Source organism: Euleptes europaea, chromosome 14, assembly GCF_029931775.1.
Source record: "Euleptes europaea isolate rEulEur1 chromosome 14, rEulEur1.hap1, whole genome shotgun sequence".
NCBI classification, from domain to species: domain Eukaryota; kingdom Metazoa; phylum Chordata; class Lepidosauria; order Squamata; family Sphaerodactylidae; genus Euleptes; species Euleptes europaea.
This window is the reverse complement of record NC_079325.1, coordinates 497,748-515,629: the sequence shown is the minus strand read 5'-3', so window position 1 is coordinate 515,629 and position 17,882 is coordinate 497,748. Positions and strand designations below refer to the sequence as shown.

Here is a 17,882-nt window from a genome sequence, read left to right as displayed (position 1 = left end):
CTGTTGCGTACCAAGGACAGGGGGGCTAGCGCCGCACTCCCCTCAGCCCGTCTGCAATGGTCCCCCCAGTGCCAGCAAGCTTTTGAACGTTTAAAGCTACTTTTTTCATCCGAACCCGTTTTGGCTCACCCGGATTGCACCAAGCCCTTCGTGGTGCAGGTGGATGCCTCGGATGTAGCCATGGGCGGGGCCCTATTGCAGAGGGATGAGGGGGGACGGTTGAGGCCATGCGCCTACTTCTCCAAGAAGTTTTCCCAGTCCGAAATCAACTGGGCCATTTGGGAGAAGGAGGCAGCAGCGGTCAAACATGCCCTTACCATATGGAGACACTTCTTGGAGGGGGCCGAGCTGCCGTTCGAAGTGTGCACAGATCACAAGAATCTTGAGGCTCTCAAGGGAGCTAGAAAACTCAATGCCAAACAAATTCGGTGGGCCCAATTTTTTGCAAAATTCCGGTTCACCCTCAAACATGTCCCTGGCTAAAAGGGCTAAAAGCAAGTACAAGGAACAAGCAGACAAACACCGGTCTCCGGGGTGGGAACTCAAGGTGGGGGAGCAAGTCTATCTGTCCACCAAAAACCTCCGCTCTCTTCGCCCCTGCAAACAACTGAGCGACCGTTATGTAGGACCTTTCCCCATTACCAGAGTAATCAACGAGGTTACCGTGGAACTGAGTCTCCCTAAGACTCTCAAGGGAGTTCATCCAGTCTTCCATATAAGCCTCCTCGAACCTTATGTAGCAGCTCCCCAGTTCCACCCCCCTCCCGCTCATGCGATTCCTACCGTAGTAGGAGGGGATACCCATTTGGAAATATCCAAGGTTTTAGATTCCAAATGGAAGAAAGGGAAACTGTTTTACTTTGTTCGCTGGAAAAACCTTGGCTCCGCTCATGACGAATGGGTGGCCGCACCCCACATGGCAGCCCCTCGCTTGGTCCGAGAATTCCGCCTCGCTTATCCCGATAAGCCTCGTCCTCTCGGAGGGGGGCCTTAAGGGGGGCAGAATGTGAGGGTCTCTGTCTTTGTGTCTCTGCTTTCCATCACCTGCGGTGTTATCAGTGAACTCGTAAAAGCAGTTCACACCTTCTGGTCTCAGGCGCCAGGCCTGATGGCCCATGTATCTTCCCCCCCGCTGTTCTTCCTGCCAGTACTCCCTCAGGCCGGTGCGGCCTTGGAAGTGTGATAGCCGCACCAGACTTCCTGGGATCCGTCTGATGTTTTGTATTATGCCAAGCTTGTAACTTCCCATAACAATAAGTGTGAACCCCAGTGCCCCAGTGCCCTGGAGTCAATATATTCTGTAAACCCGTATAGCCCCTCACTTGCAACTTTCTACCTGTGCCTGTCTCATCTCCTGAAGGCTTCAATAAATCTATTGTTTCTGTATCAACGTCTGAGCAACTGATTTGGAGAAGCAAACTCAGAGAGGGGGATCTCTCACACACCCTTGAGAGGGGAAACTGTCCCTGAAGCAGCTTTGAAAGATGTGGAAGCCAGGCTAGAACCAGAGATTTGGCAACCCCACGGCAAAGCAGCAGGGCACTGCTAGCTCAAGAGGGGCTGCCAGCGCCCTCTGAATAACGCCGTCCTAGTCTCTCCCAGTTGGACGGCTGCCTGCAAAGACTCAAAGGAGACACGAGGACAGTCCTCCACAGTTGCAGCAAAGGGCCAGGGGTCCCACACCCATGCCTGGGGGGGCTCTGAGGCTCGAGCTGGGGCTGAATGCTGTGGCCAGACTGCCGGTGAACAAATGAATGCATGCGTGTCTGTGCCAAGTGCCGTCAAGTCGCTTCCGACTCATGGCGACCCTATGAATCAAAGTCCTCCAGAATGTCCTATCTTTGACAGCCTTGCTCAGATCTTACAAATTGAGGGCTGGGGCTTCCTTTATTGAGTCCGTCCACCTCTCGTTGGGTCTTCCTCTTTCCCTGCTGCCCTCAACGTTTCCTAGCATGACGGTCTTTTCCAGTGACTCTTGTCGTCTCGTGATGTGTCCAAAGTATGACAGCCTCAGTTTAGTCATTCTAGCTTCTAGGTCAGTTCAGGCTGGATTTGATCTAGAACCCACGGATTTGTTTTTGTGGCAGCCCGAGGTCTCGGCACCCCCCTCCTCCAACACCCCATTTCAAAGGACTCTATTTCCTTCCTATCCGCTTCCTTCACTATCCAGCTTTCCCACCCATACTAGTAGTAGGGCATACGATGGCATCGCCCGCGGGCACGGCTGCCCCCCCCCCGCCCACCGCCCACGCTCTCCTTCCAGCTTCCGCGTTGGGCGGCCTGTGGGAGGGAAGGAAGGAAGGAGGCGGCGGCCGTGGCGGCCGTGGCTCCACCTTCGCCGTCGCGCAGCCAGGCGGACCCCTGGGCGCGGGGAGCGGAGGATGGCGTGCGGCGCCAGGCTCCGCCTGCTGCTGGGTAAGGCGGCGCGGGCGGGGGCGCCGCTGCAGCGGCCCCCGGGGGGTCGTTGGCGGGGCCTGCTGGGCGGGCGGGCGGGGCCGGCGCCGGCCTTTCTTGGGCACTCGACCCCCGCCCCCCGCCCCCCGCCCCCCGCCCCGGCTCCAAGCGGCCAGCCCTCGGCAGCGAGCGGGAGGCCGAGGCGGCGCTCAGCGTCGGCAGCCTGGCCAGAAGCCCCCACCGACGGACGGGCGGACGGGCGGGCGGGCGGCGGCCTCGCCGGGCGCCGGGGGCCGGGGGCGGGCGGGGCGGCTGCTGGCCCTGCCTACCTGCCTACCTGCCTGCCTGCCTGCGGCGGCTGTCGGGGCGAGGCCTGGGCCGGCTTGGCTCCTCGGCGCCAGGGGCCCAGAGGGACGGGGCGGCCGCGGGCCTTTTGCCATCGCTTCCCCCGGCGGGCGGCCGGCCCGCCCGCCTCGTAGCCCCGAGCGCACGGAGAGGCCGGGCCCGGCCTCAGGCCCGCGACGGACCCCCCCAAGGCCCTCCCGCCTCAAGGGCCGGGGCTTGCCGGCCGAGAGCAGCCTGACCTCAGGGGAGGGGACGTCGAGGGCCCCGGCCTCCCGCCCCTCCATCGCCCGCTTTGGAGGGGGGTGGTGGGGGCTTTTGAGCGCCGCGCCCTGCCTGCCTGCCTGCCTGCCTCCCCGCGCCAGCGGCCCGGCCCCCTCCCGGCTGTCCTCGTGGGGCTGCAGGCCTGGCCCCCTCGCCTCCTGCTGCTCCAGCTGCCGCTTGGGCTGCCGGCCGCCTGGAACACCTGCTGGGGAAGTGGGGCTGCGTCCCCCCCCCCAAGGAGCAAATGCCAGGCAGGAAAGCCCCCCCCCCCCGCTAGCTAACTGCCAGGCTCCAAGGAACCAGCTCCAGGATTTGGCAGGGTGCCCCACCCAGACTGAAGAGCTGCAAGGAGAAACCAAAGCAGCCTCCCCCCCCCATGGTCTGACATCAAACCTGGGGGGGGGGCCTCCTTGTCAGGAGCTGGGCTTTGCCTCAAGCCAGTTTCTGACTGAAAGCCCCCCCCCAAGCTAAGTCCCAGACAGTGGGTGGGGGGCAGCAGTGCTCATCCAGGAGTCTTCCTCCTTCAGGGCACTCCCCGTCCCAAAGATCGCTGGCGTAGATTGTTCACGATGGGGTAGCCGCATTGGTCTGCCACTAGCAGTCAGAAAAGGGCAAGAGCCCAGCAGCAGAGGGTGTGGGATGGTGCTGGTCTCGGGGGACTTCAGTGCCCATATGCCAACGCGGCCTCCTCGTCATCTCTGGCTGCGGACCTGGTGTCTTCCGTGGCGGCGGCGAGACTCTCCCAGATTGTATCAGGTCCCACACATCAAGCAGGCCACACACTAGCCTTGACCTTTGGCATGCGGGTAGATGTGGGTCTGATGTCTGTTGACAGTGTGCTGTGGTCAGGCTGCTTTGCCATGAAGGCCCAGCTGTGCTTTCCAGCCCTTCCCCCCTTTGATGGCGAGTGGCTTTATGGTCTCCCGTGGACACTTATGGGTCCAATTGGTTTCCAGAACAGGCCGGGGGCTCCAATAAGGTGATGCCTTAGATGAGCTAGTAGATGATTGGCGTGGCCGCCTGTTCAAAGCCATCGACAAAATCCCTCCTCGAAGGGCTCTTCGCCCCCACCTAAACTGAGCCCCATGGTTCACTGCGGAGCCACGGCAAAAAAAGCAAGCGCTTAGGCGGCTAGAGCAGGTTTGGCGTTGAACTCGTGATGAAGCTGCACGAGCATCTTACAGGATGCTTAAGAAATCCTATGAGGTGGCAGCGAAGTCCACAAAGCAGAGTTACGGTGTGACCTCCATTGCGTCCGCGAGCTCTCAAATTGTTTCGAGAAATGAGGTCTGTCACATCCCTGACAGAGGAATCCCAAAGTGCCACTATTAGCCATGAGGCTTTTCCAAGCGATTGAACGGATAAAATCTTGTCGCTCCGCCAGGACCTCCCCGCCAATCTTGACGCAGTTAGTGAACCGGAGACCCCTTGGCCATCTTCTGGTCCAGTGTTGGACAAACTAAGACGACTTTCCCAGGCCAACATTGACAGGATCCTGGGTGCTGTGAAGCCCACAGCCTGTCTCCTGGACCTGTGCCCTCGCGGCTGGGTGAAGCTAGCGGTGATGCGGTGTGGGCTCCCCGATGGACACCATCCGTCTGTCCCGGAGTACAGGGGTCTTTCTGGGGGGACTTAAGGAGGCAGTGGGGCTACCGCTCTTTTAAAAACCACCTTTAGATCCTAACGATCGTGGCAGCTGCTGCCCAGTGTCCAACTGGTCATTCCTGGGTAAGGCAGTTGAGAGAGTGAGTAGCAGAGCAGCTCCAGGCTTTCCTGGAGGACACATCGGTGCTAGACCCATTTCAGTCCGACTTCCGGCCCGGCCATGGGACAGAGATGGCCGCAATCTCCGCAGGCAGCTGGATCGTGGCGGGTTGGCTCTGCTTTTATTGTTAGATCTGGCATCAACATTCGACAAGGTCGACTATGACCTTTTCGCCCACCGCCTCGCCGATTTTGGGATATGTGCTGCAGCCCTTCAGTGGCTGCTCTCATTTCTCTGACAGAGGATTGCGCTAGGGGAGAGAGTTTCCCCATGACACCCTTTGGTATGTGGGGGCCCTTGGGGGGGGGCGATTCTCTCCCCAATGCTGTTTAACATCTATATGCACCCCCTTCCCCAGCTAGTCCGGAGCTTCGGGCTGGGCTGTCAGCAGTACGCTGATGACACCCAGCTACATCTACTGATGGAGGGCCGGCCGAATGCCGTCCCAGATACTTTAGCCAGGTGCCTGGAGGCCATGGGGAGAGTGTTGAAGCAAAGCCAGCTGAAAGACGGAGGTGCTGTGGGTGGGCCGGGGAGGGTCAGAGGTGGGACATCTGCTCCCGGCTCCCGATGGGGTGCAATTAGCACCTGCTCTGACCATCAGGAGTCTGGGTGTGACGCTGCATAGGGTGCCCTGTCAATGGGAGGCCCAGGTCACTAATGTAGCTAGGATGGCATTTTTCCACCTCCACCAGCTTAAGCAGCTGATGCCCTACCTGTCCCATCCTGACATAGCTACAGTGATCCATGCAACACTCACCTCCAGGCTGGACTACTGCCATTTGCTCTACACAGGGCTACCCTTCAGGCTGCTCTGAAAACTCCAGCTGGCCCAGGATGCGGCGGGGCGAGGGTTCTTACAGGGACCCCATGGAAAGCTCATATCCAACCCGTACTCCGCCAGCTGCCCTGGCTCCAGGTAGAGTAGTGGATCAGGTTTAAGGTTCTGGTATTGACCTTCAGAGCCCTAAACGGTCTGGGATCATCGTACCTGCGGGACCGCCTCTCCCAGTATGCCCCTCAGAGAGCATTACGCTCATCTAGTACCAACTTAGTAGCCTGAGAAATATCCAGCTGTTCTCAACCAGGACCCCAGCATTTTCAGCTCCGGCTTTGTGCTGGTGGAACTCTCTGTCGAAAGAGCCTCGGGCCCTGCGGGACTCAGCTCAGTTCCACGAGGCCTGTGAGATGGAGACGTTCCGCCAGGCCTATGGTTGAGGGCAGCGACGGTTCCGTCACGGCCGGCCTCCCTGCGCCACCTGCCCATTTCTTGCACTTTCTACACTTGTTCACTCCACCTCTTCGCCTGGCTATGATGCCACAAGTACCAATTGTAAAGGAATCGTTGGATTACAAGGTTTTAGTCTGTTGAACTGTTAAGATGTGTTACTGGTTTTAATAATATTTATTTACTGTTATGGTGTTTGTATTTCAATTGGAATGTTACTGGGAATCGTTCCCTCAGAGGTAAGCCACCCTGAGCCCGACCCTGAGTCAGGAAAGAGCAGGTTAAAAATCTAAAAAGCAAACAAATCAGGCCAGCCCTGGGGTGCTCTCCTTCCCTTGGCCCGACTGCCTAAGGAATGGGGAAGGCATGGGAGTGGGGGAGGCAGGGATCAATCCTGCCCTGCTTTGAAGAGTCTTGAGCCAGCCTAGACTGTTTCTCCTCTCTTTCTCTGGTACATTTGTACCCCTCCCTCATTGCATGGATTCAGGGTGGCCTGCATGGCTCTCTCTTCTCTATCCTCACAACAGTCCTGTGAGGTAGGTTAGTCTGAGAGAGAGGGATTAGCTTAGAGTCCCCCAGTGAGTTGCATGGCCGAGTGGGGACCTGACCCGGGGTCTTCCAGAGCCCAGTCTGACCCTAACCATTATACCCCACTTCACTCTGATGGCTTCCTGCAGTACTCTGGCCTGTGGCAGCGATGGACATCTACACCCCCACCACCCTGGAGGTTCTGAATGGGACAGACGTGCGCCTGAAGTGCACCTTTTACAGCAGCATCCCTCCGGGGGAGAAGGTGGCCGTCACCTGGAACTTCCGGCCCCAGTCAAGCGGGCCGGACCAGAATGTGAGTTCAATGTGGCCCTTTTGTGGCATGAGGCGGGGAGCCTTCCTGAGGGTGGCAGGGGCCAGATGTGGCGTGGGGATTCCTCGGCAGCGGACTGACTCCCCATGAGCAGTTGGGATCTCTGTGCTAGTCCCCCCATGACCATCCACGCACATTCGTCCATTTTGCACCCCACCCTGAACCTTGCAGCTCACAATGGGGCTGGTGCTGTGGGAATCAGGCCCCACTGCTGCCTTGTGGAGTTGTTATTTGCCCCCACAGGGAGAAACACAGGCAATTACTGAATGGTGGCTTGGATCCAGTACAGGATCTCTACGGAGGGAAGAATTCCATCCATGGAGACCCCCTTCCCTTCCTTTTCCTTCCTTCTTTTCCCATTCCTTCCCTTTTCCCCTTTGTGGTTTCCTTTTTCCTTCTGTCTCCATCCCTCTGAAGGAATGAAATTGTTGCTGTTGTCGGCCCCTATTGTCATTCTCTGGTTCGCTGTTGCCTTGCTGGAATATTCTCCTTAAGTGGGGGGCGTACAAATTAAACAAGCAAACAAGAAGGAGCCTGTAGTCTCCTGTGCCTGGCCCTACCGGGAAAGCTCCATCTCCACAGAGAAGGCCCACCGACCCCAGCAGTTATCAAAATGACAATTTATTTACAGAAAACATTTCTGTGCCAGCTGGTCAGATATAGTCATAAAAACATGAAAGCATTAAAATTAACAGCCAATAAAACCCCAACAGCATAAAACATTTGGGCAGCCTCAGTGTTCTTCCCAACAGTTGTCAGGCTGAATTCAGATTGTAAGAACAACTGAAAAGGTAAACACCTAGTAAAAAGTCTGGGTTAAAAAAAGTGGTTTTGCTTGGCACCTAAAAGCCAGGAGGTCGGCACCAGGTGAGCCTCAAGGGAGGGGGGCATTCCAGATGTGAGATGCCACCCTGGAAATGCCGCCACCGGCTGCCACCTGTCTCTGCAGCCAGGGACGCAGAACATGGGACTTCTGGGGAGGGCCTGAATACTTCTTTCAGCCCCCAAAACAGAGGCCGTGAAAAGCAAAGGAACAGATAAAAGGGGACTCCTCTGGGTGAGCCCAAAAGCCCATTCTTACCGCTCCATTCCAGCAGCTCTTGCCTTCAGGGGGCAGCAGGCGGGGGCCAAGACGCTGCTCCAGTTCACGGGGTGTTCCCAGACGGCTGCGCTGACTGGGGGGTCCTGTTGAGAGTGGGAGAAAACTGTTGGAGCGCAGCAGCAGCTGATTGTCAGGTGTCTGCTTTGTGTATTCGCTGACATTCCTGCCCTCAGTAGATTTGATGCTGCTCCAGGCACCCATTTGGGCACCTGCTCAGCCCCAGACAGCCCCCCCCCCCACTCCCACACGTTGCTGTGCTCTTTGTTTTTGGAGCCTTCAGGATAATGCCTTCTTCTGAAGGAGGCAGAGGCTGTACACATGGAGGAGCAAAGTAACCCCCAATAAATGCATCACTCCTCCACGAGCGAGTTACCAGGCTCCCCTGTGGCTCCCCAGGTGTTCTACTACCACGAGCAGCCTTACCCCCCGACAATGGGACGCTTCTCTGGCCGAGTGACGTGGGACGGCAACATACACAAGAGTGACGCCTCCATCATGCTATGGAACGTGAACCCGGCTGACAACGGGACTTTCCAGTGTCAAGTGAAGAACCCCCCTGATGTGGGTGGGGACATAGGCGAGATCCAGCTGGCAGTGGTGCTGAAAGGTGCGTAGCCTCGGGAGGCTGGGAGGATAGAATCATGGAGTTGTAAGGGACCACCAGGGTCATCTAGTCCAACCCCCTGCACAATGCAGGAAATTCACAACTACCTCCCTGCCTCCAACATCCCCAGTGACCCCTACTCCATGTCCAGAAGATGGCCAAGGTGACTTCCCTCTCATGATCTGCCTGAGGTCATAGGATCATCATTGTTGACAGATGGCCATCTAGCTTCTGCTTAAAAACCTCCAGGGGAGGAGAGCCCACCACCTCCCGAGGAAGCCTGTTCCACCGAGGAACTGCTCTAACTGTTAGAAAATTCTTCCTAATGTCTAGATGGAAACTCCATTTAATTTCAACCCATTGGTTCTGGTCCAACCTTCTGGGGCAACAGAAAACAACTCTGCACCATCCTCTATATAACAGCCCTTCAAGTACTTGGAGATGGTTCTCATATCCTCTCTCCATCTTCTCCTCTTCAGGCTAAACATACCCAGCTCCTTCAACCTTTCCTCATAGGACTTGTTCTCCAGACCAAGGGGCTTCTTGTGTCTGCTGGCCTCCCACTCCCTCCCCCTCAAATCACACTTCTCATCTCTGCACAGTGACCTTCTCGGAGATCCACATCTTAGCCCTCACCATCGGCTCTGCCTGCGCGCTCATGATTGTCATTGTGGTGGTGGTGGTGGTCTGCCGTCAGCAGCGGAGGAAGTGGCGAGAGAAGCACATGGAGATGGTGGAGACAGAACGGTAAGGGAGGAGGGGATGCCTGCCTTGGAGCGGGGAGGGGCAGCGCTTGGCCCTGGGGGTGGGGAGTCTGCACGTTCATCAATGCGTAGGACCCTTTCCAAAAGTTGCCATCCTTTGGAGGCAGAGCAGGAAATGGGGGGGGGGGGAGACTGGTGAATGCCGTGATGTGGAAGCGGGAACCCCAGCAGCCAGAGGAGGGTAGCAAAGGGCAGTGTTGTGACCAGAGCCTGGCAAGCGGAGGCAAAGGTAAGCCGGAGAGGACAAGGGGGGGATGCAAAGGGTGTGGAGGATCCCGGGTGCTGGTGTGGAGGCCGCGAGTGAGCCCAAGGCGCTCAGCTCCCTGCAGGCACAGAGCGTCACACCAACAGCCTCTGAAGGGGCATTCTTCTGTGTGACCAAGGGAGTGCCACCGCCCGACACAGGGATGCTTCAGGGGCCCTCTAGGAGAAGAAGAAGAAGAGTTGTTTTTTATATGCCGACTTTCTCTGCCACTTAAGGGAGACTCAAAGTGGCTTACGATCACCTTCCCTTCCCCTCCCCCCAACAAACACCCTGTGAGGTAGGTGGGGCTGAGAGAGCTGTGACTAGCCGAAGGTCACCCAGCTGCTTCATGTGTAGGAGTGGGGAAACAAATCCAGTTCAACATATTAGCCTCTGCCGCTCATGTGGAGGAGTGGGGAATCAAACCCGGTTCTCCAGATCAGACACCATTGCTCTTAACCACCACACCACGCTGGCTGTCTAGGACCAGGGGAGCCAGAGATCCCCAAGGCTGCCCATCTCGCCCTCCACTGGAGCTCCCAGGCTGGAGGGGTGCCTGCTCACCTCCCCCTGGGAGCCGCTCAGCTGGTTCTCTGATGACGGTCTTCGTTGCATTCAGTAACAGGTCAGAGAAGGAGAAGCTGAAGAAGGCTGAGCCGCAGGAGGCCGCACTCGTGCTGGGAGACAGAGCCTGAAGCCCCTGGTAAGAAGCTCCAGGCACCCCCTGGCACTTTCTCCCGCTGGCCTCCTTTGTTCCTGGGTGGGTCAGCAGAAGCCGTGATGCTGCCACACAGCCAGCCACTCCAGGCGTGGCAGAGGGACTTGTGGCACGTGCCACCCTTGGGGCACTGCTCCTGCTTGGAGGACAGATCAGCACCCTGTTGATTATGCTGCCCCATGGCCGGCTCCTCCGGGCAGTGGCTGCCAGCCCTGCTTCCAGGATGAGGAATGTCCTCAAAGGACAGAGAACCTTCCTGCACCCTAGAAAAAAGCCAGAGTCCAGTAGCATCTTAAAGACTAACAAAATTTCTGGCAGGGTCTGAGCTTTCATGAGCCATAGCTCACTTCTTCTTGCAACCGTTTTTCTCCTCCCAGCCTTCTCTGCCCTCCATGCCCCCAGGACCGGGAAGCTGGTTCTTTGGACTGCCAACAGGCCGCAGTGCCCATGCATTTTGGCAGAGGGCAGCCTGACTCTGCCACTGTCTGCTTTTCTAGAAGAACATCCGTTGACCTGGGAGGAAAGAGACACCCCCGGCCTGCAAAGGACATTCTCAGGGCGGCAACAGAACAGGCCAGTCGTCCAAACCCCAGGCAGCCTGTTTCATCCACACAGCTCTTTGCTTCAACACCAGCTCCATAGGGCAAGAGCGGGGAAAAGCCCCATAAATGGAGCTGGGCGCCCTCTCCTGCTTCAGCATTGCTCAAGCACAAATGAGTTGGACTTGCTGCTTTTTCTGGAGACAACTCTGGAAACTGCCATGGAAAAGAGACAACTCCAGCTGCCGCCTGTCAGGGCTGGAGCCTATCCCTACCCCTCCCTCAGCAAGTCAGGCTATTGTGATGGCTGGGGAGCCAGGCTCCTTCCCCCCCTGGGAGGGGGTGTGCGGGTGGCCTGCCCTTCAGCCCTCCGCAGGTGGCTGCTGGTCCTTTTTGGTCAGGACTTCTGATGCCCTTTGCTGCTTCAGCTCTGCCACCCCTTCTGTCATCAGCACAAGACCCCCAGTCTGAGCTCACAGTGGAGCCTGGAAACTGGAGAGAGGATGGCTCCCCCCCAGGGGGGTTCCTGCTGTGTGTGTGTGAGTGTGTAAAGGGCCATCAAGTCACAGCTGACTGATGGCAACCCAGTAGGGTTTTCAAGGCAAGAGACGTCCGGAGGTGGTTGGCCACTGCCGGCCTCTGCGTCAGGACTCTGGTGTTCCTTGGCTGTCTCCCAGCCAAATACTAACCTGGGCTGACCCTCCTTAGCTCCAGAGATCTGACAAGATCAGGCTAGCCTGGGGTTATCCAGGTCTCATCCTGCTGTACTCTCACTGTAATATTTGTATGAGCCAACTGCCAAAGAAGGATTTCCTACACACAAGGCCTTACAGAAAGGTGAGGAATTCCAACTGGGGGTGCCTCCCTTTCCCTGCCCCCACCAGGAACAGACACCGGTTTGGCTCTTTGCAGGTCCGATTTCTGAGTCCAGATGGCTTCTTCAGAAGAGGTGCATCCCCCTTCTTTGACTCTGCCCTCTTCTCCCTGGCTGCATTCGCTCCTGTGAGGTCTTAGAATCATAGAATAGAATCATAGAGTTGGAAGGGACCACCAGGGTCATCTAGTCCAACCCCCTGCACAATGCAGGAAATTAACAACTACTTCCCCCCACATCCCCAGTGATCCCAACCCTCCCACCGCCATGCAGGATCCCACAATCAAAGCACTGACAGATGGCCATTTAGCTTCTGCTTAAAGACCTCCAAAGCCGGGGACTCCACCACCCTCCCAGAGGCAGTGCATTCCACCGTCAAATAGCCCTCACCGTCAGAAAGTTCTTCCTAATGTTTAGGTGGAATCGCTTTTCTCTTCGTTTAAATCCATTACTCCGTGTCCTAGTCTCTGGAGCAACAGAGAACAAGCTGGTTCCCTCATCAACATGACATCCCTTCAGATATTTAAACATGGCTATCATGTCGCCCCTCAACCTTCTCTTCTCCAAACTAAACAAACCCAACTCCCTAAGTCTCTCCTCATAGGGCATGGATTCCAGACCTCTGACCATTCTGGTCGCCCGCCTCTGGACACGCTCCAACTTGTCTTGTTCTGCCTTGGTTTGGGGGGCAGCCACGGGTTGCCCCTCCCCCATGACCCTCTTCCCAGGCCTCCCCTCATCCAGCCAGTCATGGCAATAGAGGAGCGCAAAGGCTGCTGAGAAATGCCCTTCCGTAGTGCCCAGGGCAAAATGACCAGGGAAAGAGCAGCTTGGGCTGTCAGGCAGCCACTTGGGCAGTCATGAGGGGGCACAGGAGAACCCTCAGCTGGTGGGTGGTGCTGACCTGGCTCAGGGTAATGGTTGAGATGCTCTCCATCCAGATAGATGAGTCAGCAACCTCTGGAGTCCTCCCCAGCCTGAGTGAGGCCTTCCCCTTCTGAGCCCACTGAAGTTGGGTGGGCTTACACGGGTGTAACTGATTGCACTGTCAAGGTCGTTCTGTCTCCCCACTCTGAACCACTAGCGTCCTCCCTCTGTTGCAGCTCCCAGCGATGCCAGGGGCTGCAGAGTTAAAGCCCTTGTGCCATGGAGGGGGTGGGGTGGGGGGACATTGGGACTTGGGCTCTGGGGTACCTTACCGCACTGCAGCTCCATGCAAAAAGCAGGAAGCTGCCTCTGCGCTTCCAAACAGCTGCCTTCACTGTCCTTGCCCTCCCGTAGGCCTTGTAGAAGCCCCAAGGGACGCAACTGCCTCTGCCCCAGCTGGGGTACCCTCACCCCCCCCCTCTCCACCCCCCCCCCCGCAGCGGAACAGCTGGGCTAGGCCAAGCGGGGAGGGGAGGGTTCCTAAGCTGGCAGTGGGGCCGGGGAGCTGCTCCGGGGGTGGGGTGGGGTGGGGGCTGCGACGTCTTTCCACGCTGCCTTTTGTACACGTGTATGAGAATAAAGGCGATTCCGTCGCCCAGCGCCTGGCCGTGTGCGTGTGGCTCTGTCTCGGCCCCGAAGCGTCGCGGAAGGGAAGCGCTGGGCCGGCCGGGGCTGGGCGGCGGCGGGGAGCGGCCCGCCTGCCCGCCCGCCCGCCCGCCCGCCCCTTCCGCCTGGCCTTGCGCAGCTGACGGCCGGCAGAGCGATGGCCTTCTCGTCTTCCGCGGCGCCGCTGCCGCCGCCGCCGCTGCTGCTGCTGCTGGGTGCGTGGGGCCCGGCTGCCGTCGGGGGGGGGGAGGCTGGGCCCGCCCCGCCGCGGCTGGGAGCTGGACGGGCGCTCCAGGAGCTCGGAAGCCGGAGTGGGGCCCGCCTGTCGTCCGGGCGCGCGGGGGGGGGCTTCCCGTCGGGCGCCAGGCGCGGGCTGGGCTCCCGAGAGACGCGCGTGCCTCCTTTCCGACGTGGCGTCATCCTGGCGGCCCTCTGGGTTCCGAGGCCGGGAAGCGGCGGCTGGCCTGGCCTGGCCGCCGAGCCTTCGGCCCCCGCCGTCTCCCGCTCTCCCAGCCCTGCGAGGTGGGCTGGGCGGCTGTCTCGCCCCCCCCCCCACCGCGCGCCTGACCCGCGCCTGGGCTGTCGCGTCCCCCGCAGCCGTCGCTGGAGCCGGCTCGCTGGAGGTGCAGGCGGAGGCCCACGTCCGGGCCTTCGTGGGCGAGGCCGTGGTGCTGCGCTGCTGGTTCCGCACCTCCGCCCCGGTCACCGAGAAGCTGACCGTCGACTGGACGTACCGGCCCCTGGCGGGAGGGGCGCTGGAGCCGGTGAGTTGCTGCCGCCGCCGCCGCCGCCGCCGCCGCCGCTTCCCCCCTCTGGCCCCTGCGCTGGCGTCGCCCCCCCCGCCCCCCGCCCCCCGCCCCCCCGCCCTGTTCCGAGGGCCTCTTGGCCCGCCTGAGTGGCAAGCGCCCCCCCTTCTTGCGGCAGCGGCAGAAGCGCCACGGGTGGGCATGCGGTAGGGTGCCGGGGGTGGGGAGGGGGGCTGCCTGGGGGGCCCTGCCTCTGCAGAGGAGGTTGCAGAGCTTGAGAAGGTGCAGAAAAGAGCCGCCCAACTGCTCAGGGGACTGGAGCAACGGCCCGAGGACCAGCGGCTACAACGCGGAGGGCTCTTTAGCCTGGAAAGAAGGCGCGTAAAGGGAGACATGCGAGAGGTCTGTAAAATCATGCCTGGTTTGGAGAGGGTGGACAGGGAGACGCTTTTCTCCCTCATAATATTAGAAGGCGGGGTCATCTACTGAAGCTGGAGGGTGAGAGATTCAAAACAGGTAAAAGGGAGTATTTCTTCACACAACACAGAGTTAAATGGTGGAACTCCCTGCCCCAGGATGTGGGGAACGGCTGCCAACTTGGAAGGCCTTAAGAGGGGAGTGGGCATGTTCATGGAGGAGAGGGCTAGCCATGGCTACTAGTCATGATGCATAGTAGTCATGAGGCATGCCTATTCTCTCCAGGATCAGAGGAGCATGCCTGTTATTTTAGGTGCTGTGGAACACAGGCAGGACGGCGCTGCTGCAGTCGTCTTGTTTGGGGGCTTCCTGGAGGCACCTGGTTGGCCACTGTGTGAACAGACTGCTGGACTTGATGGGCTGGGGTGGGATCCAGGAGGGCTTTTTTAATGTTCTAACTCACCCCCCCCCCCGCCCTCTAATCCCTCTAGATCTTCCACTACCAGTTGGATGCCTACCCCGCCCGGGAGGGTACCTTCCGCAACAGAGTCTCCTGGGCCGGGGATGTGGCCAAGCATGATGCTTCCATTGCCATCACCGACCCGACAATGGAGGACAATGGGACCTTCACCTGCTCCGTGAAGAACCCCCCTGACGTGCAGCACAACCTCCCCCAGATGGTGCTGACCGTCACGCACCGAGGTAATTGCTGGCCCTCTGCTCCCTGCGGGGCACCTGGGCTCTCCCCCCCCCCTTCCGGCCCAGAGCCAGGCTGGGTGGGTACGCGCATCTTGCCTGCTCAGAAGGGAGAGCCGCTTTGGGCGCCATGCTGGAGACAGGCCCCGCTTGGTTCAGGGGCACCGGGTCATCTTCCTCACCTCTGGGCTGCTTCTTAGCACAGGTGGTGGCAGTACGAGCGTGGGGCCAGACCCACTCCCTTCCCCAGCACTCAGAAATGAAGCAGGGGCCTGCCTTGCTGCAAGATGGGGGAGCCCTCAGGATGGGCTTGTATTTGTCAGGGGCCCAGGTATTTGTCCTCCTCCTCCTCCTCTCTTGGGTGGGGCTTTCCCGAGAGGCCTCCACCACCCGCTGGCTTGACCGGACCCCCTTCCGCAGGTGCCTCCTTCCAGCTGACACTGGCCGGGCTGCTCTCCGTGCTGGTCTTCCTCCCGTCGGCCATGGTGGTGGTGCTGCTGCTGGTCAGGATGGGCAGGAAGTCCGGGGTGCTCAACAGCGGGAAGAAGTTCGCCTACCAGAAGTCCTCCATCGAAGTTATTGATGAGTGAGAGGATTGGGGGGGGGGTCAGGGGATTTACTGCTGGGGGCCCCTTTGGTTAAAAATTGCAGGCAGTCTGTGGCAGAAAAACAAGAAGGGGTCTTGTGGAACCTTCAGCTCTTACAGACTCACCGAAGCATAAGCTGTCACGAGCCAAAGCACGGTTTGTCTGTGGATTGGGAACACTTAGGGTGTCTCAGTTGCTCTGTGCCCCACTCTTGCCAGATGCCCAGTCATGGGGGCTGCAGAGAGGGCAGATCGGGGCTGGACACACTGACTATAATGCCTTTATATTGGACGAGGGCGTAGAGGATATTCATGAAATAGTCAAGCCTCCCGCACAGCAAACAGTTCAGTTTATTAGCATCTGGAGACGCCTCCTCAGAGAAGGCTACACTCAGAATCAGGCAGCAACCAACAGCTGGCTGCCCAGAAAACACTTGGGTCAGAAATCCTTTGTACCTTTGCTGGGAGATGGCGCCTGCTAAAGGGACATGACGCCGCACTTCCTGAGGAGGAAGGGGGAGTTCAGGTCTCCTGGGGACTTTGGGTGCAGGACCGAATGGGGTTCTGTTGCCCCAGCCGGCTCTTGCCCCCGAAATGTGTCCTGCCCTCTGATGGCTCTTGTGTGACAGCTGGATCCATGGTGCGCCACGGGGATGTGTGTCTTGTGCTGTCTGCCTGCAGAGCATCCTCAGGGAGGCTGGTCCATCTAAGGGGCAGCCGGCCCGGGGAACCTCTGGGGCCCAGGGAGAGAGGTCTCTGTGGTCAGGCCTCACCAGTGAGGAGACCCGAACCCCCTCCCCGGCTTGTCGACTGGAGAAGGGGGATGTTTCAAGGCTCCCTCAGGAGGGGGGCGTGGGGGCAGGAGCACAGTTCCAGTGGCTTGCCTGTGAGTCCCCAGGTAGCATGGTGGTGGGAGGGCCCACAGGGAGTTGGTGCTGCTGGCTTGACCTGCTCTGTCGTATTCCTGCAGACCTGAGCGACCGGGCTGTGTGGCGAGGCTGGCTGGCAGGTGTCTGCAGTGCCTGGTAAGCATCAGTGAGGTTCTGGCAGGCAGTCCAGGGGTACCCGGCTGGGTGCCCGGCAAGAGCAGCCACATCTCCCTTCCCCTGCGATCCAGTCCTGGGACAGATCCTGACCTCGTGTCCTGGATGGGGGGGGGGGTTGGGGGTCAGCAGCAGGCCCATGCTAGGCACTTGTGCACATGGTGCAACCAGCGGGGGCTGCTTTCCAGGGTCCTTTGTGTGTGCTCATGTACGTCCAAGGGGCTCCTCAGCGGCTCAGTGCAAGGAAGGCCTGCTTAGCATGGTGGCCACCAGCTCATTCTGCTGCTGCCGAGTTTGCGCTGAGCGAAGCCTTTGAGCGTCCAGTCGGTTGCTTTGCCTTGAGCTCATTTTGCTTCTTGCTCAGGACATAGATGAGGAAGACCCTTACTGACAGGAGGATGAAGACCACCTTGGAAGCTGACCACGTGCTGTCCCCGGCGAGTGGAACTTTGGTCCTGGACTTCCTTGTGTCGGCGAAGGGCACAGCTGCTGCTGTAGGGCCCTTTGAAAAACTTGATCTGGGGGGTGGTGAAAATTGAGGTTCTGCCGTGTCTTCCTAGTTGTTTGGACTTTCTGGGCCTGCAGGGAGCGCCTCTCGGCTCCTGTCCGTCGGGACTGCTGGACCTCCTCGGTGGAGGCTGGCCCGAGAGCCGTGCCTCTGTGTACCGCTTGGCCCACAGTTGTGGCTGTGGTTGTGGTCCTCCTCTTGGCTGCAGAAGCGTCTTCTTGGGCAGGGGAATCCATCTTGGATGCTGGGATTGGAGCTACCTGGAGCAGCAGCGAGGTCAAAGCGCTTAGGGGGGTGAACTTCTCAGAGGTGGGGCAGTCTGGTGCCTGATGCAGCTGGGGCTGGGAAGGGGAAGTGATGGCTGGCAAAAGGTGTGGCTGATTTCTGTTGACGTGGGAGGAGAGGAGGTCTGGGCTGTGCCTGAGGGGGCAAGGCGGGCAGCCCCTGGAGTGCCCTGGAGAGGTGGCTCAGGGCACCACAAGCGCTCCTGCTAAACCTCGTCCTCTGCTGCGCTCTGGCATTCTGTCCAGGGTGCCGCACTCTGCTCTTCATGCGTGCAGGCTCTTTGGGGGCCGAGCTTCGGGCAGAGTGTCGTCTTTCTTGAGTAAAAAAATAAAATTGGGGTATATTTTTGGCAAAAAATATTTTTTGTA

At 59.0% G+C, this 17,882-nt stretch overlaps 3 protein-coding genes across 3 annotated transcripts in view; 2 read left to right on the top strand and 1 right to left on the bottom strand.

Annotated features, from left to right (window-relative positions):
* ARCN1 (archain 1) overlaps window positions 1-17,882 on the bottom strand; it is a 281,523-nt gene that overhangs the window by 124,513 nt on the left and 139,128 nt on the right. The window lies entirely within an intron of this gene.
* On the top strand, window positions 2,382-10,264 carry MPZL2 (myelin protein zero like 2). The gene is made up of 5 exons (XM_056860817.1): window positions 2,382-2,415; window positions 6,671-6,837; window positions 8,354-8,564; window positions 9,164-9,308; window positions 10,189-10,264. Exons 1-5 carry the CDS (start codon window positions 2,382-2,384, stop codon window positions 10,262-10,264), a joined length of 633 nt encoding a protein of 210 aa, XP_056716795.1.
* Window positions 13,391-17,112, top strand: MPZL3 (myelin protein zero like 3). Its single transcript, XM_056860816.1, has 6 exons — window positions 13,391-13,448; window positions 13,831-13,997; window positions 14,888-15,098; window positions 15,513-15,678; window positions 16,649-16,703; window positions 17,086-17,112. The coding sequence occupies exons 1-6, from the start codon at window positions 13,391-13,393 to the stop codon at window positions 17,110-17,112; spliced, it is 684 nt and encodes a 227-aa protein (XP_056716794.1).